This window comes from Thamnophis sirtalis, unplaced genomic scaffold (genome assembly GCF_051295495.1).
Source record: "Thamnophis sirtalis isolate CommonGarterSnake01/CBP01778 unplaced genomic scaffold, rThaSir2_p1.2 scaffold_13, whole genome shotgun sequence".
Taxonomy (NCBI): domain Eukaryota; kingdom Metazoa; phylum Chordata; class Lepidosauria; order Squamata; family Natricidae; genus Thamnophis; species Thamnophis sirtalis.
This window is the reverse complement of record NW_028261393.1, coordinates 24,492,041-24,515,144: the sequence shown is the minus strand read 5'-3', so window position 1 is coordinate 24,515,144 and position 23,104 is coordinate 24,492,041. Positions and strand designations below refer to the sequence as shown.

Genomic DNA, 23,104 nt, shown 5'->3' with positions numbered 1-23,104 from the left:
CTCCCTCCCTAGGGTCTAGGAAGGCTGAAAACCAGCTGGCAGATGTGCACGTGCGCGCTGGAGCTGACAGCTCACATGCCGGCAGATATGGTTCCATGTGCCATCGGTTTCACCATCATGGGCCTATAGGCTTATCAATAAAGGGATCATATCATCATTGAATGGGGTGGCACTGCTCTGTTTGAAGCTGAGACAAAATTTGAGGATCTTCTTGGATTCATAATTCCTGCTCAATGAATAGGTGGTATTTATGGCCAGGGGTGTGTATGTCTTCATGCAATTTCATCTGATGCATCAATGTTAGTCTATCTTGGACCAGAGGAAAGAAACATTAACTGCAATGGCTAACGCTAATGCTTAACATACATTAATGTTATCTCATGTGTGGAATGTTACAATGTCCTTGGCATAGGAGATGCTCTAAAAAACTATTAAGAAGCTACAACTTGTTCACAATACAGTAGCTTGAGCAATTTCAGATACACCTCAGGATATGTAATATACTATCTGCCCAATAAGCTGTACTTGTTAGTTGTCAGCTTATAATAATACTAACATCAACAGCTGCTAAAATCAATGGCTGCTCGTCACCATTATAGTAGACAGTACTCAGTGTTAAAGTACAAAATAATAATGATGAGCTGATTTATTCACACCCCAGGAACAGAGCAGTTGTAAAAAAAATGTCATTTGGCATTGAATTTTCTTTTTCCTAAACTCCTACTGAAAGCTAAATGTTTAATGAAAAACTGGCTAAAAGTTATAAAACACAATTAAATAATACTGCATTGCCATATTCTATGCAGTGTTGACATTTTAAGAAACTCCACAGTATTTTGGTACTGTTTTGTAATGCATTTCGAAGGCTTTTTGATACAGAGATCAAATCTATTTCAAGGATTGAAAAGTTTTGAGAATTGAGAGTTTTCTATGCATAAAGCTGTGGAGAGAGATTTCCAGTTTTGCACTGTGAGACTCAAGTTTCAGCTAGAAAGATAAACATGAACTTTGTGATGCACCACTAATGAACATTTCCCCTTATAGGTTTCTTGGTTCAATTCCTACATTTTTCAAAACAAAGATTACATGAAAGGGGGAATGCTGACACTGTACAGTACTTTACATTTGTAATCATAAGTAGCATCCAGTTTTGGTCACCACATTACAAAAAAGATATTGAGACTTTGGAAAAAGTGCAAAGAAGAGCAACTAAGATGCTTAAAGACAAAAACATATGAAGAACAGTTGCAGGAATTGGATATCACCAGTCTAAAGAAAAGAAGGATTATGGATGAAATGATAGCAGTGTTCCAATATCTCAGGAGCTACCACAAAGAAGAAGGAGTCAACTTATTTTCCAAAGGACCAGAAGGTAAGATAAGAAACAATGGATGGAAACCACTCAAGGAGAGAAGCAACCTGGAATTAAGGAGAAATTTCCTAACAGTAAGAACAATTAGACAGTGTAACACTTTTTACCTTCTGAAGTTGTAGGTGCATCATCACTGGATGTTTGTTTTTTTTAATTTATTTATTTAGAAAATTTATCTTGCCACCTACTCACACATGGCGACTCTAGGCGGCTTACAAAGACATAAAACACCATATAAGATAAATAAAAATAATAAAAAGAAAAATAATAAAATAATAACCTCAACCCCTAACTGTGCAACAACACACATTTATGCTAGCCATTTAATGGGCTCCATCCCGCTCTGGCTTCCACTGGTCCACATCTTCAGAAAATGTCTTAAAAAACACTGGACAACTATCTGTCTAAAATGGTATAGGGCAGAGGTGTCAAACTGGCGGCCCACAGGCCAGATACCTGCCCTGCCCCCCCTGTTCCGTGAATGGGGAAAAGTCATGAAACATCACGTGACAACAGCATGATGCAGCGAGTTTGACACCTGTGGTATAGGGTCTCTTGCATGTACAGGGCAATTGGACTAGAAGACCTCCAATGTCCCTTTCAGCTCTACTCTATTTAGTCTATTTTCTTACATTTCTAAAAGATGACGTACAATAGTATCATTTTAATTGTAGTAGGCAGTATCCATCTTTATTTCTCATCATAAATATGAGCCACTTGCTAAGCGTCCAAATTTTGATCATGTGACCATGAGGATGCTACAATTGCCGTAAGTGTGAAAAATGGTCATAAGTAACTTTTTGGTCACTAAATGATATGTCGTATGTCAAGGACTACCTGTAGTTCTAGTCAAGTTCTGGGATGGAATCTCCCATGGAAATGATAACAAATCACTGCATAGCTTCCTCCCCAAACAGTGGAATCAGTAGTGGAAAACGAAGGCTGCTCCCTGGCAGGTAATGGTGGCACACATCTTCCCCTTCTAGAAATGGCTTATAAATATGTCTCTGTAAGTCAGTTGTAAGCTACATTCACAAGAAATTTCACCTGCCAAAGTAGAGTCAAGATAGAGGCAATTGATAACTGAAATTTGTTATTTAATTGGAATGATCTGTTGCAATGATTAGATGTATTTTGATGAAAACTCTCTTCTTCGAAGATCTTCACAAGCTTATTAAAAAACATCTGCCATCAATTCTCATATTCCAGAAGCCAAGTCTATAAATTTGGCACAACAAACAGAATAAACAAAAAATCTGATACTCTCCAAATATGCAGATAAAAGTTGTGCTTGGCTAAAAGCTATGGAAATTATCAGCTAGTATATCTGAACGGATCTGGTTGCAGAAGACTGACTTATACTGTAACAGACTGGATAATCATTAAGGTGATACCAGACCCTGATTTTTTTTCATTCCCCAAATCATATTTAGTAAAATGACTGAGGCAGCCAAGCTAAATAGAGACCCTGCCAATATGAATAGGAATAGAACTTCAGGTTAAGGAAGAAAGAAGTGATGGGATAAAAGTCAGTAGAGATTCTCAGTTATCCAGGTCATGGTTGAGGACGTTTTGCTTCTCATCCAAGAAGCTTCTTCAGCTCTGACAGGATAGTGGGGAGTGGAAAGATTTATATTCCTTACAGACAGCTGGTCATTTGTATCCTTTTAGAAACATCCTCAAAGAAAAAACAAGGAAATCCAGTTTCCTCCTGAAAAAAGCACCTTTGGGAAAAATGATGGCATATGTTACTTGAGGCTATTTATGGATCTGATATTCTATCTGGAAACAAAACTCTTTATAGGAAGGGAGGGAGGGAGGAAGGAAGATAGGAAGGAAAGAAAGAAGGAAGGAAGGAAGGAAGGAAGGAAGGAAGGAAGGAAGGAAGGAAGGAAAAATATTTGTGAAGGGACATTTGTTTACCACAAGAAAGTTTTTTTTTCTCAGTAAAGCTCAAGCTGCACTTTGTTTTGTTTTTTTAAAAAACCTGCCAACTATAAAATGTATACAACTTCTAAGTAATCCATACTTTTCTTTTTTCAATTATAAAAGAAACAATACAAAGGTCTTCTGCAGAAGAATAAAAAGATTTCAGAGACTAATTGTGGCCTCCCACTGAAAAGATTAACTATGTTTTGGAGACCAATAAATAATGGCCTGGCAGGTAGTAGCCACAGATTCTGTTCTATCAGAATGCAATCCTAAGAGCAAAATAAAGTTAAATTTTAATATAAGAGAATATTCCAAATTTGACTCCAATCAGCTCTTTTCTGACTATTTGATTAGTGACATGCCTGAAACCAGGGGTAGGATTCAGCTGGTTCACACCGGTTTGGGCGAACTGGATGCTAATTTTACATCTCATTCGCTAAACTGGTAGTTGGAGGGACTGGCTGGCCCTGCCCCTCCCAGGAGTCTTTATGCAGCCTATTCATCATGCCAGGTAAGTGCAGGATCCATTCGGAGCCTGGAGAGGGCAAAAAAATGGGCCTCCCAGAAGTTCCAGAAGTCCAGAAATGGGTCTGTTTCCGTCTTTTGGAGGGCCTCCAGAGCCTGAGGGAGGCCGTTTTCACCCTCTCGAAGGCTCAAGTAAGGCCTCTGGAGCCTGGGGAGGGCAAAAGCACCCCCCACCATGGTGCAGGAGGCCAAGTAGGCCATGGCCCCCATGGTCACGCCCACCCAGCAACTGGGCAGAGAACTGGTTGCTAAAAATTTTCAATCCCACCCCTGCTTGAAAGCAGAAAAAGATTCTGGTTGGATATTTTATCTCATTGGAATGAATGTAGTGTTCAAATATAGCAACCAAATATAAGGTGACCAGATTTTAACATTGGTAAAGCGGGACACTATTGACCGGGGGGGGGGGTGTCTTGATTAAAAATTTGGTCTATATGGTCATAAGAGACTCCACGTAGGTTAAAGACAAAGTATTTCTCCATTATCTACACTGGCCACTCCTCCTTTTGGAGTCTCCCTTTGTGGGAAGCTCAGCTGCATCACTGCACAGTTCCCCATGCGGTGCTGGCTTGGCTCGCATCCCAAAGCCACCCCGCTTGGACTGGGAAAGCAAACACTGATAAAAGGACAAGGCATCCCCCCCTCACTCATTTAAAAGCTTCCTTCCCTTTTCTCCCTTCTCACGCCAGGCCGACAGTGACGACCTGACACCCGGGAACAAAGGCAACTCCTAGAAATCAGCTTTCCGCACACTCCCTGGCCCTGGGCTTCTCCCTAAGAGCGGAACATCCCCTGCGCGCAAGCAAGGCACTGAACAAGGCCAGGCCGTCGTTTGTTCGTTTGCCCAAGAGCTTCCCTTCCTTTATTTCACCCTGACCCCGATCAGACAGGAAAGAACCAGTAAGTCCTGAAATAAGTTTTCAGGACGTGGAACAATTTGGTGGGTGGAGTAGGGGGATGATGCCTAAGACATCCAAAAACACCCTTCCCCCCAGCCCAGGTAAAAGTAATCGCCAGCATATTTACCCTGAAGTCATCCCCACCGACTCCATTGTTTCTCCTAAAAGAAGGAACAAGCCCGCTTCCAGATTCTGACAAGGCATCGGAGTGCGTTGAGGAAGGACCAAACAGCCCAGTCCGTGACAGCGTTACTCTTTAAAAAAAAGATTTGGGAAGTCTTCGCAGCCTTATTTGGATCATCCCAGCCTGCCAGGGTTACTCTCTGATCCAACAATGTCTTGTGGGGAACAGCTGAAACCTGGTTTTAATCAGGAAAGCGGCTTCTGTCCCTAAGACAGAAATGGTTCCGGGTCAGCAAAAGCGGTAGCCGATCTGTCGCACTCGGGGGCTGCGGAGCTTTGGAGAAGCCAGCAAAAGGGACAGTCTGGGGAACTCTGGTGGCTCTCCCAGATTGAGGCCGGGGAAGGGGTGCACGCATGCGCAGAGACGGGAGCTCTGGTGCCTCCTGCCGTTCCCTAGTTTGTTGTGCATTCTTTCCCAAAATCGGGACTTTTTTAAAACACCGTGGGACACGGGGCAAATTGTTAAAAATTGGGACTGTCCTGCCAAAAGTGGGACGTCTGGTCACTATAACCAAATCTGAAGAACTGGAAAAGGCATTTGATTCCCCAGTATAAGAAAGGACAGAAGATAGCCCTGAAATAATAGAATAACGAATTCAGATATGCTGAACATCTGTAGTCTATTGTATCTGTATGCAATATCTGTATGAATATTAATAATAATATTCATATTTTGCTTTTATATGCACTTGTGGCTAATGAGAGAAATGATGTCTGATTTCTACACTGATTCTTCCTGAGACCTGTTTGTTGTCTTTGGCATTTTAGCAAATTAATTTTACTAAATATCAACTAATAAACAAGAATGAAATAGTAGCAGATTTTTACAAAATGCATATGCATCAGTGGGTGGGATTCAAAAAAAATTATTACAGTTTTGTGGGCGTGGCTTTGTGGGCATGGTGTGGATTTGTGGGGGTGGCTTTGTGGGCATGACAGGGGAAGGTTACTGCAAAATCGCCATTCCCTCTCCATCCCACTGACCTGCTTTCCACAAAAGAAGGTCGGCTGGGAGGCAGTGGAGGCAAGGCCAGCCTATTTGCCAGTTCTGTTGAGCTATTGATCCAATCTGACACAATCTGACACCATATGATCAGGCCTATTTTTTTAATCCACTCTCCAAAATGGAAGAAATATGCAGATGTGAACCCTTTCTTCCCGGCTTATTATAGTGGTATAATATCTAACTGCAGTAAAGTTTCCCTAAAGCTATTTTATGTATTGCAATTAAACACTATATTTATATAATTTTCAATATCAAAATCAAATTATATGCTGATTAAGGATTTCTTAGCTTTAGCAAATCCCACGTAGTATTGCAGTCTCTAAATCACAATTTTTCTTTCATTGTTTTGCCCCAAAGTTATATTGGAAAATCAAAGAACTATATGGGAAAAAATATAGTAATAACTGGAGCCACTTTTTTTTTTAAAAAAAAAAAAATCCAGATATAGGGCTTTATCTTGTTTTTAATCTTGTTTTCATTTCTGAAGCTGTATGCATGTCCAGCTAAAATATTCTTGGAAATATAAAGAATGGCTTTTGTAATAGTTTAACATTAGTCCGTGCACTTCTGTGTGTGTATATAAAGGCACAGAGTAGTTGAGCCATAACTCACATCTGAAATAGCTTTAAAGCCAAAGCCATAAAGGAATGGCTGATATACTTCCATGGACAGAATCAGTAATATATTTTGATGTGCCTCCAGGAGCTTCTGACAGCAAAACATGTCTCCCAGATATTTGCAAGTTTTAATTCATTTAATTTAGTGTTGACTGATTGATTACCAATGGATTTTTTTCTCTTTCAGAAATCTCTTATTGTTTTCATTTTATGATAATTAATCTGTTGTCCTTAAGACTGACTTTAAATGTCTTCGACATTAGAAAGGGAACTATTTGTATCATCAGTACATGAAAGTATTGATATATGCTTGTTAATCAGTTGGAGAAAGTAAAAGACAAGACACAGAGAGGAGAGTGGTCAAATTTAAGTCAAGACATAACTGGAGGGGGGCAAGTACTCAACCCCTTCAATCGAACAAAATGTAATTCAATGGTGAAAAAAGTAAGGTTCTACATTTAGGCAAGAAAAACAAAATTCACAGATACAGTATAAGTGGTACCTTGCTCAGTAGTAGTAACCGTGAGAGGGATCTTGGAGTCCTAGTGGACAACCATTTAAATAGGAGCCAGCCGTCTGCAGCAGCTGCCAAAAAAGCCAACCCAGTTCTAGGCTGCATCAACAGAGGGATAGAATCAAAATCATGTGAAGTGTTAATACCGCTTTATAATGCCTTGGTAAGGCCATACTTGGAATTCTGCATCCAGTTTTGGTCGCCATGATGTAAAATAGATGTGGAGACTCTTAGAAAGAGTGCAGAGAAGAGCAACAAAGATGATTGGGGACTAGAGGCTAAAACATAGGAAGAATGGTTGCAGGAATAGGGTAGGTCTAGCTTGATGAAAAGAAGGACTAGGGGAGAAATAATAGCAATGTTCCAATATCTCAGGGGTTGCCACAAAGAAGAGGGAGTCAAAATAGTCTCCAAATCACCTGAGGGTAGGACAAGAAGCACTGGATGGAAACTAAGCAAGGAGAGAAGAAACCTAGAACTAAGGAGGAATTTCTTGACAGTTAGAACAATTAATCAGTAGAACAAGGTGCCTCCAGAAGTTGTGAATGCTCCATCTGGAACTTTTTAAGAAGAGACTGGATAACCATTTAGGTGAAATGGTGTAGGGTCTCCTGCTTGAGTAGCGGTTGGACTAGAAGACCTCCAAGGTCCCTTCCAACTCTGTTATTCTAGGTCTAAAGTTAGAACTGCACCAGGTGAACCTAACTGTTTTGAAGGTGTATGTTTTCATATAGCCTTCGAATACAACAAGGAGAACTATCTAATAACTGGAAAGAAGATTTACCCAGCGTGCTTCTCTGGGAATTGTATCAAACAGTGGTTTCAAGTCAAAAACATATCTTTGTGTATTTATTGAAAAGTAATTTATCTCTTAGGAAATTTGTCACATCAATATTAAATAGAAGAGGAGGAGATTATGATTTAACCTACTTCGGGAAACTACTGTCTTAAAATATAGTGAGAAATTCACCAAAGACAGAAAGGAAAGCATAGCAGATACTGGCAGCTCTTGTTCAGGGTTTGCCCTTGAAGAAGATCAACTGAACAGACAGGAGAAACCCACTTCCCTTGACAGCCACGACTTACACTTCATCAAGGGAAGGGAAGCCTGGAAAATGTGAAGCTCAAACCTCCCACGGCTGGCAAACTGAGCCAGATCACATGAAAGTCACTACAGCTTAAAATATGAGTGTATGCTAATAAAATCCATATCTTAATGAAAACAATAGTAATAAATAACTTGACATCTAACTTTTGCATGAGCCTTGGAAACATTATACAATGTTGGGTCATGGTAAAGGTTTCCCTGTCCAGTTGTTCTTGTGGCCCACCAGCGGCCAGCGGATCTGGCAGCAGATTCGGACAGTGAGGAGGTTGGGAAGGAACATGGGCCAGTCCTGGAGTCTGGGGAAGGCTCTGATGAGGGCATCAGAGACAGAGAGGGGGCTAGAGCCATGTGCCAATTATCAGCTGCCTTCAGAGTCAGATATCAGTGGGGTAGAAGAACAGCTGGAGCCTGTTCCCAATGTGCGCATTGAGCCTCTGCTTTGCTGCTGCTTCGGCTGCCATTGAAATGGGGAGGGGGGCATGGTATTTGGGAGGGGTTTACTAATTGTGCTGGAGGAAGATTCTGGAGTTCTGCTGCCTGTCGGATTGCGCATGCGGAGGAGGTTCCCGCCAAGGCCAACGGCACTGACATTCCATCTCAGTGATGCTTTTCGAAGTTATCTCACACCTGACACTTGGGAGAATTATGATTGGACTGCCACTGGGATGCCAAGGGGTGGGGAATGGGTTATTTTATATATCAATCGCTTTCGCGCCTAAATAATCAGTCTTCGCTTTGCTACGCTTCTAATCATTTATAATTAGTAAAAGTACACTTGATTTCTATCAATGGAGTCTCGTGGTCTTCTTTCCTAATTACTCAATGAAGAGGTGCTGACAGTAAGCGAAGACTCACTCACACCCCACCAGGAGTTTTCAACCTACCGTGGGGAGTGTACTCACAAGAAGGAACGAGGAAAATGTCATTGCGAGCGAGCGATGAAGAGGAGACTGAAAGGGAAACTGCAGACCCATATTTACCTGGAAGGCTGGCTGGCCTAGGAATAGAGGAGCCTGCAGTTCGCCCTCGATGGACTTTAGGTGCAGTGGAGTTGTGATCTTGGTTTGAGGGGTAGCGAGATCTTACCCCTGTCATGGTCGGACCACTACCTACTGAGGCTTGACTTTCGGAGACCAAACCCCCACTGTAGGGAGGAGGAACCGATTAGGTGGTTCCACCCCAGGCGACTTATGGACCCTTTGGGCTTTCAGACGGAGCTTGGTGTTGTTCCTGATACCCTCGCCCGCAGTCCGGCGGAGACTCTGGTTGCTGCTTGGAATTCAGCAGTAGCAGGGATTCTTAACCGGATTGCGCCTTTATGGCCGATCTGAGGCAGTGGATCCAGGAGGGCTCCTTGGTTTACTGAGGAACTCCGGGAGATGAAGCGCCGAAAGAGACACCTAGAGCAACGATGGAGATCCAGTAAGTCTGAGTCAGACCGAGCGCTTTTAACATCCAGCATCAGAGCCTATCTTCAGGCAATTAGGACGACCAAAAGAACACACATTGCCTCTCTGATTGCTTCCGCTGAGTCGCGCCCAGCCGCCTTGTTCAGGATAACCCGTTCCCTCCTAAATAGAAGGGATACAAGTGATCCTTTGCAGGGCAGAGCTGAGGATTACGTCCAATTCCTCACGGATAAAGTTGCTCGGCTTCGGACGGACCTGGACTCCAATTGTGCAGAACCAGCTGAGGCACCAAGGGAGAATCTGGAAGGACATCACTGGATTGATTTCCAAGCTGTTACCCCTGAGGACGTGGACAAGGCCATGGGAGTTGTAAGTGCCTCCACATGTGTACTGGACCCGTGCCCCTCCTGGCTGGTCGCTAACAACAGGGAGGTGACACGGGGCTGGATCCAGGAGGTTGTTACCGCCTCCCTTCAGGAGGGGTTCTTTCCCCCCGCTCTAAAGGCAGCGGTGGTGAGACCCCTTCTGAAGAAGCCATCTTTGGATCCAGCCATCTTAAACAACTATCGTCCAGTCTCCAACCTCCCCTTTGTGAGGAAGGTTGTTGAGAAAGTGGTAGCCTTTCAGCTCCGGCGGTCCTTGGAGGAAACCGATTATCTAGACCCCTTCCAGTCGGGATTTAGGCCTGGCTACAGCACAGAAACCACTTTGGTTGCATTGATTGATGATCTCTGGAGAGCCAGGGATGGAGGTTATGCCTCTGTCCTAGTGCTCCTTGACCTCTCAGCGGCCTTCGATACCATCGACCATGGTATCCTTCTGCGACGACTGTGGGAGGTGGGGGTGGGAGGCACTGTCCTACGGTGGTTCTCCTCTTACCTCTCGGACAGGTCGCAGTCGATGTTGGTCGGAGGGCAGAGATCGACCCCTAGGCCCCTGAATTATGGGGTGCTGCAGGGTTCGGTCCTGTCCCCCCTCCTGTTTAATATCTACATGAAGCCACTGGGTGAGATCATTCGACGGCACGGGATAAAATACCATCAGTATGCGGACGATATGCAGCTGTATCTGTCCACCCCGTGCCAACTCAGTGAAGCAGTTGACGTGATGTGCCAGTGCCTCGAGGCTCTTAGGGACTGGATGGGGCTTAACAAGCTTGTACTCAATCCAGATAAGACCGAGTGGCTGGTGTGTTTCCCTCCTACTAATTGGCCAAGTGTTCCATCTCTCAGGCTGGGGGGGTCAAACAGTACGCCCCTCAGACAGGGTTCACAATTTGGGAGTCCTCCTGGACCCACAGCTGACTTTTGAACACCACTTGTCGGCTGTGACCAGGGGGGCATTTGCCCAGGTTCGCCTGGTGCACCAGTTGCGTCCCTACCTAAACCGGGAGGCCCTCACAACAGTCACTCGCGCCCTTGTGACCTCTAGACTGGACTACTGCAATGTGCTCTACATGGGGCAGCCCTTGAAGAGTATTCGGAGACTTCAGCTTGTCCAGAATGCAGCCGCACAAGCGATCGTGGGTGTACCTCGGTTTACCCACGTAACACCTATCCTCCGCAAGCTGCACTGGCTGCCTATTGGTCTCCGGATACGCTTCAAGGTGCTAGTCGTCACTTATAAAGCCCTTCATGGTATTGGACCTGGGTACTTGAGAGACCGCCTGCTGCCAATTACCTCCACTAGACCGATTAGATCCCACAGATTAGGCCTCCTCTGAATTCCATCCGCCGGCCAGTGTCGACTGGCGACTACCCGGAGGAGAGCCTTCTCTGTGGCTGCTCCAACCCTCTGGAACGAACTCCCCGTGGAGATTCGAACCCTCATCACCCTCCAGGCCTTCTGCAAAGCCCTTAAAACCTGGCTATTCCGACAGGCCTGGGGCTAAAGAGCTGTTGCCCCCGTCTCAAATGGTATGACTGTTGTGTGTTTTAAATTATGCATTGTTATGCTTTGTTTTTTTTAATTTTTTGTCTGTATCCCCCTTCCCTGGTTTGAGTTGTGAGCCCCCCTGAGTCCCCTTCGGGGGAAAAGGGCGGCATATAAATATAATAATAAACTGAACTAGGTGTGGGGCAAAAGGAGGATAGTGAGATTTTGGATGCTGGAGTTACCAGGAGAAAACAAAAGAAAAAACCAGCCGACTGGGAAGAAGCCATGACCGAGCGGAGGTCCCGGGAAAGAGAACAAACAGAAGAGTTTGAACAAAGGTACTCTATGCACAAATTTAGGGAGGGTGAAGAGGCCGAGGGGGGATGGGAGCAAACAAACCCAGAAACAGCTTCCCCCCCCCAGCCAGAGCTGCTGCCAGAGTAGGGGGGGGGGGCAGAAGACGCAGAATGGCAAAAGTCCCTCCCTTGCCAGTAAAATATAACGGAAATCCCAGGGACCTGGTTCTCTTTGTTATACAGATTTGGAATTATATGGAAATTTATGGGCCCGATTTAGAAACAGATGAAATGAAGGTGCGAATGGTTTTACTTTCTTTGGAAGGAAAAGTGGCCAATTGGATGGTCAGCTTACACCAATGTAACTCCCCCCTCCTGAGGAATTTTGATGCCTTTATGACTGCACTAAAAAGGAGATTTGATGATTGAGAAACGGGGGAAGGTGAAATTTATGGCCCTCAAACAGAGAGATAGACCGGTGGCTGAATATATTCAGGAGTTTCAACAGCTTTCTTCTTATATGAGAGGCTGGTATGAAGATGCGCTGCTCGACCAGTTTGCATTGGGATTAAATGAGGACATTTACCAACAATGCGTTAACAGACACCTTCCCAAGCGAGTTACAGCTTGGTATGAAAATGCAGCAGACGTTGAGCTCGACTTGATTAGACTTCAACGTGTGAAAGAGGAGAAAGCAGAGAGATCACCCCCCCCCCAGCTCAAAGGGCCCCATTCCGCATCAGGGGTGAAGGGAAGGGAAGCTCCGCCGGCAAGGCCAAGCCTTTCACGTGTTTCCGTTGTGGGAAAGGGGGCCATCGCGCCATGGATTGCCGCGTTAAACTTCCTGCAACCGCCCCGCCCCCTGCCAAGAGGGAAGGGAAGATGAGCAAGACCCCGGGGAGGAAGAAAGAGGCTGCTTTCGCTGCTGAAAACACCCCCCAGCGTTTCCGGCAGGAGGCGGAAGAAGAAGTGGACGTCACCACCAGCTCCGATGATGACTCCGATGATGACGCCTCGCCTCGTTGGGTGAGTTCGAATAAAGGCCCCATGTTGATCCCAATAGAATTAAGAGTACCACCCGATGGGGTGTCAGAACAGCTTCCTGCCCTCCTTGACTCGGGCTGTTCGAGATGTATGATCAACCCTGGAATGGTTGAAAAACTGGGCTTGAAAATGAGGACTTTGAAAACCCCTATTGTTTTTTGCCAAATCGATGGATCCATTGCAGGGGGGGGCAGCCCATTTCTACACTGAACCTCTAGAGATGAAAATGGGCACCCATGTAGAATTGATCTCTTTTATTGTGGCTCCTGGAATGGACAGACCCCTTATTTTGGGACTCCCCTGGCTTCGTAAATGGAACCCTCGCATTAATTGGAGGGAGGGGTGGCTGCGTATTCGGACCAGCACAGCCCCAGACCGGGAGGCCGACACCCCAGAGCCTGCTAGCTCCAGCCCCACATTGGCCGCCAGGGGCCAGGAGAAAATTGAGGGGGAAGAAAAGATTCCAAAAGAGTATTGGGACCTGAAGGGGTTTTTTAGTGAAAAATCTTCAGATAAACTTCCACCCCACAGACCTACTGATTGCTCCATCGATATTTTGCCTGGAGTAAAGCTTCCAAAGCCCCAAATATATTCAATGTCTCCTAGGGAAATGGAGGAAATGAGGAAATTCATTGATAAAAACTTGAAAAGGGGTTTCATTGAGCCAGCACGGCCCAAGGTAGCAGCACCCATGTTGTTCAGAGAGAAGAAAGATGGCTCCCTGAGATTATGTGTAAATTTCAAAAACTTGAACTGCATCTCAGCTCAGAACCTATACCCATTACCACTGATGAAGGACATGCTGGCCCAACTGGGAAAGGGCCGTATTTTCACTAAATTGGACCTCAGAGAAGCATACTATAGGGTCCGCATAAAGGAGGGGGATGAGTGGAAGACGACTTTCAACTGCCCCCTCGGTTGTTTCCAGTTCCGGGTGATGCCCTTTGGCCTGCAGTTTTCATGCAATTAATTAATGAAATTTTGCATGACCACCTTTACAAGGGCATTATCGTATATTTAGATGATATCCTTATTTACACTCAAACATACGACGAACACGTCACGTTGGTCCTCACTGTCCTGAAGAAGCTCCGGGCCGCTGAACTTTATGCCAAGTTGTCCAAGTGTGAATTTCACCAGGAGAAGATAGACTACCTTGGGTATCGTATTTCCCCCGCTGGTATTGAGATGGACCCCGCTAAGGTAAAGGCAGTCACTGAGTGGGAGGCGCCCCGTACACGTAGGCAATTACAGAATTTTTTTGGGTTTTGCCAATTTCTATTGTCAGTTCATCCCTTCTTTTGCCAAAATTGCACTTCCAATCACTAATTTGTTGAACTCCAAAGGTGGGCCTAAACCTAAGCCTAGCAAGCCGTTGGATTGGACCATGGAGTGTCAAGCTGCTTTTGAGAAGTTGAAATGACTCTTTGCGGTGGAACTGGTTCTGAAGCATCCGGAGATGGACAAGCCTTTTGTCGTTCAAGCTGATGCCAGTGACGTGGCAGTTGGGGCCGTCTTGCTTCAGACTAACGGCCAAGGTAATTTACAACTGTGCACTTACACCTCCCGTAAGCTCACGGACACGGAAAGGCGTTGGGCAATCTTGGAGAAGGAAGCATTTGCTGTACGTTGGGCTTTAGCCACGTGGCGCCACTTTCTGGAGGGCGCTAAGCACCCGTTTGAGGTGTGGACTGACCATAAGAACTTGGAAGCTTTGAGGACTCCCAGGCGCCTCTCCCCTAAGCAGATGCGCTGGGCTCAGCATTTCAATTGGTTCAATTTCACACTCAAGTACATCCAGGAGGGAAAAATTTTATGGCTGATGCTTTGTCCAGACTTCCTCAATACAACTGCTCTAAACTCAGTGTTATCCAGCCCGTAGTTCCCATGTCCAGCCTCGCTGCTCCGGTTGTTACTAGGCAGCAGGCATGCTCAAAGGTGGAAGTGTCTCAAGATTTTCTCTCTGATCTCAAAAAGGCCCTTCCCCAGGATGACTGGTTCCAGCAGCATCAAGGTGAATGCACAATAAGAGATGATTTACCATGGATTGGAGCGAAACTTTACGTCCCTGCCTCTCTTTATCTCGTTGTCCTCCAACGGGCTCATGATTCCAAGTTAGCGGGTCACTTTGGATTTGTGAAGATGCTGCATTTGGTGAAACGGCAGTTTTGGTGGTCCTCTTTGAAAAAGGACATTGAACTTTATGTTGCCAGCTGTCCGGTCTGTGCAGCCGCTAAACGGTCACCAGGGAAGCCGCAAGGTCTACTCCAAACAGTAGCCCGCCCTGTCACCCCCTGGAAGGAGATTTCTATGGACTTTATTGTCGAACTTCCTGAGAGCCAGGGGCACACCATTATATGGGTGGTTACTGACTTATTTTCCAAACAAGTTCATTTTATTCCGTGCCACAAGATTCCTTCTGCAAAGACACTTGCTAAACTCTTCATTTCTCATGTTTACCGTTTGCATGGTGTGCCTGATCGCATCATTTCCGATAGAGGTGTGCAATTCACTTCTGTTTTTTGGAAGGAATTTCTTAAGCGCATTGGCTCCACCCAGGGTTTAAGCTCCGCCCACCACCCTCAGACTAATGGGGCTTGCGAGAGGACTAATTCTGTTCTAGAACAATATTTACGTTGTTTCATCAATTACCAGCAGGATGATTGGGTGGACTTGTTGCCGCACGTGGAAGTGGCTTATAATAATTCCGTACATAGCAGCACTGGATTCACTCCTTTTCGAGTTGTGTTTGGCCAGCACTTTGTTCCTATTCCCGAGGTTCCTCTTGAGCAGCCACAGATTTCATCCGTCTCCGAGTGGAGTGAGCGATTGACCCATATTTGGCCTTTGGCACTTAGTACTTTGGATGCTGCGCATCGCGCGCATAAGAAACAGGCTGATAAGAAACGTGCACAACCTTATCAGTACAAGGTGGGTGACCAGGTTTATTTGTCCACGAAGTTCCTTCAAACTACGCAAAAGTCTAAGAAGTTGGGACCTAAGTACATGGGCCCGTTTCCCATAATCAAAGTCATCAATCCTGTTTCGGTTCGCTTGCAGCTACCCAAGCACCTCAGCCGTGTTTATCCAGTTTTCCACGTTAATCTCATTAAACCTGTTTGTTTCTTGTCTTTACGTCCACCTGTGGACCCACCGCCTGCCCCTCTATTGATTGATGGTGAACAGCATTTTGAGGTCTGGGAAATATTGGACTCTCGGCGGCGGCAGAATCGAATTCAGTACCTAGTGGCTTGGAAGCATTTTCCTCCATCTCATGCCGAGTGGGTGGACAAGTTCCATGTCCATGCTCCCCAGCTGCTCCGACAGTTTTATTCCACTTATCCTGACAAACCCTGATTGACTCTCCTTCCTGACTTTCTCTTCCCCCCCTTTTTTTTCTTTTTCTGTTTTTTGTTGTTCGTCTGTTTGTTTGTGTTTTGTCGTTTTCCAGGCCTGACCGCCTTTTTCCGGAGGACGGCCGGATGTCAGCCTCTGCTTTGCTGCTGCTTCGGCTGCCATTGAAATGGGGAGGGGGGAACATGGTATTTGGGAAGGGTTTACTAATTGTGCTGGAGGAAGATTCTGGAGTTCTGCTGCGTGTCAGATTGCGCATGCGGAGGAGTTTCCCACCAAGGCCAATGGCACCGACATTCCATCTCGGTGATACTTTTCGAAGTTATCTCACACCTGACACTTGGGAGAATTATGATTGGACTGCCACTGGGATGCCAAGGGGTGGGGAATGGGTTATTTTATATATCAATCGCTTTCGCGCCTAAATAATCAGTCTTCGCTTTGCTACGCTTCTAATCATTTATAATTAGTAAAAGTACACTTGATTTCTATCAATGGAGTCTCGTGGTCTTCTTTCCTAATTACTCAATGAAGAGGTGCTGACAGAGTTGCCAGATGAAGGGAACAGCTAAAGAACAGAGGCCAACTTGGGAGTAAGGCCACAGATGGACGATTCCCTCCCAGAGGAAATAAAAGAGGAGTGAAAGGGGAGTTTGCAAGAGACAATTAGTTTGCGTAATTGGTTCGTGACTCTCCAAGACTTCTTGCCAAGTTTTGCAGATATCGGCCTGTCAGTTCTCCAAGCCAGATAAGGTCTGTATCTGTAAATCCTCCCTTGAAAGACTTTGCTGGATATCAATGAGCAGAATTTACAGTCAATTAATAAAAGGGTTTTTTGTCGGGACAAGGAGTTTGCTTCATGCTCTTGGGAAGCCTGGGTCAGAACAGTTGTCTCTGACTCTAGGGTGCAGTGCTCATATCTATTTCTTGACTGAGGGAGCCAGTGTTGTCCAAAAACATTTTCCATGGTCATGTGACTTGCATGGCTCTATGCAAGGGCACATGGAATGTTGTTATCATCCCACTGAAGTGATACTTATTAATCAACTTGCATTTGCATGCTTTCGAACTGCTAGGCAGGCAGGAACTGGGGCAGGAATGGGAGCTTACCCCATTGCATGGTGCTTGGGTCTCAAACCTGGGCTGTCAGCTTTCCAGTTTAATAGAGTTAGTACAGTTGCAGTAACTCAGACTCTGTTTTCCCCCTAACACGCTGTCAAGCAAGTATAGATTATCTACATAAACATGTCTTTTATTCTGATGGCAACAGAACTATAATAAATGTATCACATTTTAATTTAACACTTAGCAGCAACGTCTCTTCTTGGATCGATGTTGGCATCCTTCCTCCTTCCTGAGATGGTGTCAAGGATAAAAATAGCTTTTCCTCACCCTGTTAATAGTTGGTTAACCTCCGGTGGGTGAAAGTCACTAGCAGGTGACATAATGGGGGAACAAAACTTGATTGGGAAATAGTGTTTCCTGCTCTTCCAGGCTGTCAATACAAACATATTATTTGTACAGCTACGTTTTAACTACCGCTGTGAGCTTTATGCCCATATCAACATCTGTCATGCTTAAAACTAAAAATCCAAGGATCTGTGCACTTTCATGCTAGATCAGACTTCTTTAACCTGACACATTTCAGATGTATTGAAGCTGCAACTCTCAGAATTTCCAACCCTTTGAAGTAAGCCTGGGGCAGAGTAGGTTGGAGTTCTTGAATACAGAGGTTTTCTAGGTCTTTGAACAATCCTGGACCCTGCTGATATGGAAGGCCTATAAAGGTTTTGGAAATCCAGAATGATTTATGTGTAATAGCAGAATGTAGTAGGTATGCATAAAGGCATCTAAAGAGACTCTGCACTAAGCACATTTGCATGAATGAAGCACCTCTTTCCAAAGCATTATGGCAGCTGTGTTCCTTACAAGTCTCCTGTTGATGCTTTGAAAACTGTCTGCAGCTGTCTGCTTGTGTGTGAGCATAGCCACATCACATTCTAGCAGATCCAATGGAGATTATATTCAGGTATAGGCATGAGAATATGATTAGGATGGGATTTGAAGCAGATGGGCATCCTGACAATATTCATATAATATTATTGGGCCGGATCATGTACAAATCCATGCATTAAATTCATGCAGCAATTACTTCATTCCAAACTTCATTCCAAATTTTTGGTTCTTTAATGCGTTGTGCATATGAAGTCCATTTGACAAGCTTTCAGTCCAAATGTGCAAATTAGAATAATCCTGAATTTCAACTTTTCTAAAGTCCGTTTCTTCTCAAAATAGCTGTCTATGATTTCGGCAAGGCAGTCAAAGACACAGTGTTCTGGGAACCAACCACATCCATAATACTACAAATCAGCTCTTGTTCTATCAGTTCTGTTATGTTTGAACTGATGAGTTCTAGGAGAAAATGCAAACATTCTGACAAACATCTGAAATGTTCTGTCCTTGGTTTTAGAAGCATCTAGTTTGCTGTTGACAAACTCATTTTCACAATCTTTAAAGCATTCTATACTGAACGCCATCAAACAACATTGAAAACAAACATATTGTATAAACTAAATTGGGTCAAAATCTGGCCTGCAACTTTTCAGAAAGGAAGTATGGTGAGAATCCACTAGAAAAGCAGAAACCTAGATATGTTCTCATTTTGCTTTTCTAATTGATTCTTGCCATGCTTCCTTTGGGAGATGCTTTTCAGATTATTTCATTATTATATATCTTTCTATGACTGTGGAGACCAGAGGTGGGTTTCTGCTGATTTGGCCCAGATTGGGCGAACTGGTAGGAGGTTCCACCTACCCACCTGGACACTCTGTGCATGTGCAGAAGCAGAGCATGCAAGAGCACAAACACGCACAAGTGAACCGGTAGTGAAATAAATTGAAACCCACCACTGGTGGAGACAGATGTTTTTCCATGACTCTGAAAGCCTCTAACATCTTTCCTAGGTTTTAATGAATTGTGGGAATCCACTAGGCTACATGTATTGGACTGATATTTATACTATATAAAATAGAGAAATCATTCATGCTGCTTGGTGAGCCGGTAACTAGGTAAATGTAAATCCCCTACATGCCATTCATTAGAATTTCATTGAAACTGTTTTTGGAAAGAAATTTCAAAAGCAACTTCTATACATTACAATTCTACTGAGCACAGAACGAGAAACAAATAATATTTTCAAGGTGGAACTAACACATTGCCAAGCGAGTAGAAACAAATCAACCAAGGATTACAATTTAAGCAGCATTATTAGTTTTATTCTGCTTTTGTAGGGCGGGCAAGCTGAGGGCACCTATATTGCAAATGTGAAATATGGTTCTTCGTTGCTGAGAATGTTTCTTCACCAAAAAGCAATGAAAGTGTAATTAGAGAAAGAGATTGATTTATGCTATACTAAGCAGATGGAGCCTAGGTCATTTTAAGATTCTTGCATGAATGGCTATGCCTTTTTGATTCTGAGTATTTCTTAGCAACAATAAGTTGCAACACGGCAAGCAAAGAGAGAAAGAGAAAGGGAGAATTAAGAAAAAGATCACAAAGTGCCAAACACACCACCTGCATGGATAACTTTGCATTTGGTGAACTTGCATTCTATCTTGAGTAGAAGTTCCTATAATGGCAGTAGTCTAAATAGCAATAGCACTTAGACTTATATACCGCTTCACTGTGCTTTACAGCTAAGTGGTTTACAGAATCAGCATACTGCCCCCAACAATCTTGGTTCTCATTTTACTGACCTCAAATGGATGGAAGGCTGAGTCAACCTTGAGTCAGTGAGATTCGAACTCCAAACAGAAAGCTTGATAATCTAGCATGTGGGAAAACTCTGGCTAAAATAATTAATTAAAAGAATCACATAATTAATCCCACTGCCTATTTTACTTGTCTCCTTCTAAATCCACACATTACCTTAAACCAGTGGTGGGTTCCTACTGGTTCGGCTGCAGAGGTAGTAGCTTTACGGCCTGGTCGCTGAAACTGGCAGTGATCCAGGCCTGCCACGCCCCTGGTGCCGCCATCTTGTTTTTTGCTTCTGCGCATACACAAACCAATTTTAGTTATACTGCACGCACGCATGGTGCACTCCTGAGCAAACCGGCAGTAATCTCTTCTGGAACACACCACTGCCTTAAACCACAATGTGATTTGAGTGGGAAGGAGATTTTATTTAGTTATGGGTGAACTAAGCTACTATTCTTTGCAAGTATGATACTATTTATGGGTTAATGTGATCCCAGACAATTATGGTTTATGTAACAAACAAGAATTAACAGTTGGATATTAAGCAATCAACTATACTACGCAGCAAGGTAAATACAAAGAGGATGGTTTCTAACATTTAAACCAAAGGAAACTGGAAATTGGTTGGAGCACAAAGTCAGAAATAAAATATTTAGCTTTATTATCTAGGGGTGTTTTTCTTTCTTTTTCTTTTTTAACACTTATAAATAATAATATAGTGGGGATTTTGACGCCAGGCTCAAAAATGTATAATTCCTATAACGTGTGCTCTGTTTGGAAACTTTAACACTCAAAATAAGTTTAGTAATTGTATAACTTCAGCAATTATTTCTCCATTGATAGGTATTTTTTAAAAAATACACCTCTGCCTTAAATAAACATTCAAAAATACTCAACTAACCAACACAAATCAAAATGGAGTGAAGAAAACCAGAACCTACTGTGGAACCAAGATAAATTCATGACAGACACCTGTTTTTTTAATCTTACTTCCCTGAAACAGGGATTAGAATTGTTTAGTGTGATTTTTTCTTCAAAAATTCATTTACCTTACTTTATGTTTTGATAACACAATTGTCCAACAATATCAAATTGATAAAAATTACCAAGCTAGAAAAGTTTCATGACTATACCGTTGTTGATATATCTCATTTTGAAATAGAAGAACAAGACTACCAATGGCTTCTCTTTAATATAAAGGCACTACAGATGCCCTTCAACGAACACCATTAAAACAAAATAGAGACAAAAGGCCACAGTCAGAACAGTAACAATAATTTATATGCCATTTTTAGAAACTCTGGGCAGTTGTGCAATAGTCAAGGTAACTGATTTGCTCAAAGGCAGTGGAATTCCCTCCAGCTCCAAGAATTTCACTACAGCTGTCATAAAAAATAGAAATTAATTTTATGATAGACACATGTATTATGCCAACCCCCAAAGTTATAGACATTCATGACAGTTTATTTTATTTCTTTGCATGAGTTAAAAAATTTAATATCTTCATTGTAGATGATAGATAGATAGATAGATGGAGGGAGGGAGGGAGGGAGGGAGGGAGGGAGGGAGAGAGAGAGAGAGAGAGAGAGAGAGAGAGAGAGAGAGAGAGAGAGAGAGAGAGAGAGAGAGAGAGAGAGAGAGAGAGATGGTAAAGAGAAAATCCTGATTGTGGGATGAAGAGTGACATTTTCACTGAATGTTAATGAAACATTTTAGCGACATTAGCAATCCCTATTGTTCTTTATTTGGGCAGTTCTGATCAGTTGCAAGCCACCACTTGCAAGATATAGTACCAAAGGGAACAAATGATCCACATTGATCTAAAAAAGCAAAGCACTTACTTACCATAAAGAGGATCCCTCAGTTCCAGTGACCTCTAAAAAGTCATATTCATCCTCCAATTGGAAATCCAAGAAAACCAGAGCTATCGTGTCTCCAGGCTCTGCTAAAATCGTCCATGTGCAGTCAGCATTGTTGTTGTACTCCAAAGGATAATGGGGGGTTGAAATTATTCCACTCTGCCCCCGAAGTGTCCCACCACAGGCATCATCGGCTGAAAACCAAAACAAGAAAGGTTAGTTCAGCCAAAAATAACAAATGTCAGCCTGAACTTTTGACAACATTCTCCATGCTCCAGCCTGGCCAACATACAAAATATTTTCAAAGCCTTTCTGTCAAAACCATCATGGAAGTTAGTGTAGTGGAGCCATTTAAGAGAGGAAACGTAACACAGAGCCCATTTCTTCTTGAATCAAATAAGAAAGTCTGCCCTAGATCATATGTCACACTCTGGACTGAATGTACATGATGGTCTTTTCCAGAGATATATGGGTGATGACATCCCATATGATCAGTAGTGGGATTCAAAATTTTTTACTACTGGTTCTGTGGGCGTGGCAGAGGAAAGATTCTGAAAATATTCCCATTCCCTCTTCACTTTCAAAATTTTCTCCAGAACCTGTCAAAACTGGCTGAATACCACCTCTGCTCTGCATATGATGCTAAGTAAGATTGTGAGAAGGTTGGGGGCGAGTCAGATGAATGCCTATCTCAGAAAAGGATGCTGAAGTGCTGAGAGATCTGGGGATAAATGCTTCCAAGAGAAGAGACTGCCTAAAACTGAAATTGGGAAATTCTGATTCTAGGATCCAAAATTTTCTATCTATTCCAAACTAACTTAAAAAGATGTTAATGACATTTACATTGTTCTTGTTTTCCTGAGTCTTGCCAACAATATGGTGGCTGATTTTTCCTATAAAACTATTCCATAGTTCAGGAGACGTTTGGCTCAGGAGCAGCAAGCGACTATATTTCAATTGCATGTTATTGTATTGCAATTGTATTGCACTGTAAAGTATTTGATAACGTTGACTCACTTCCATTTGGTGGTATATAAATATAATAGACAATACAATGCAATAGCAGCGTTGGAAGGGACCTTGGAGGTCTTCTAGTCCAACCCCCTGCCTAGGCAGGAAACCCTATACCATTCCAGACAAATGACTATCCAACATCTTCTTAAAGACTTGTGTTGGGGCATTGGCTTTTTTTTCATCATTTCCACTCTTTTATATATCATTATCATTCCTATAAAGAGATCTAAAATATTATTCCAGCAGTTTCTCATCCCAAATGATTCTGGTTTCTCTTCAGATCGTATACATCTTTTACCAGATGATTTCATCGTTTTTATTTTTAATATCATTCACTC

At 43.4% G+C, this 23,104-nt stretch overlaps 1 protein-coding gene across 1 annotated transcript in view; it reads right to left on the bottom strand.

Moving 5' to 3' along the window:
* CSMD2 (CUB and Sushi multiple domains 2) overlaps positions 1-23,104 on the bottom strand; it is a 771,224-nt gene that overhangs the window by 458,867 nt on the left and 289,253 nt on the right. The window contains exon 5 of the mRNA XM_087728138.1: positions 21,739-21,946. Coding sequence (XP_087584264.1) covers positions 21,739-21,946 — 208 coding nt within the window. The remainder of the gene's footprint in view (positions 1-21,738; positions 21,947-23,104) is intronic.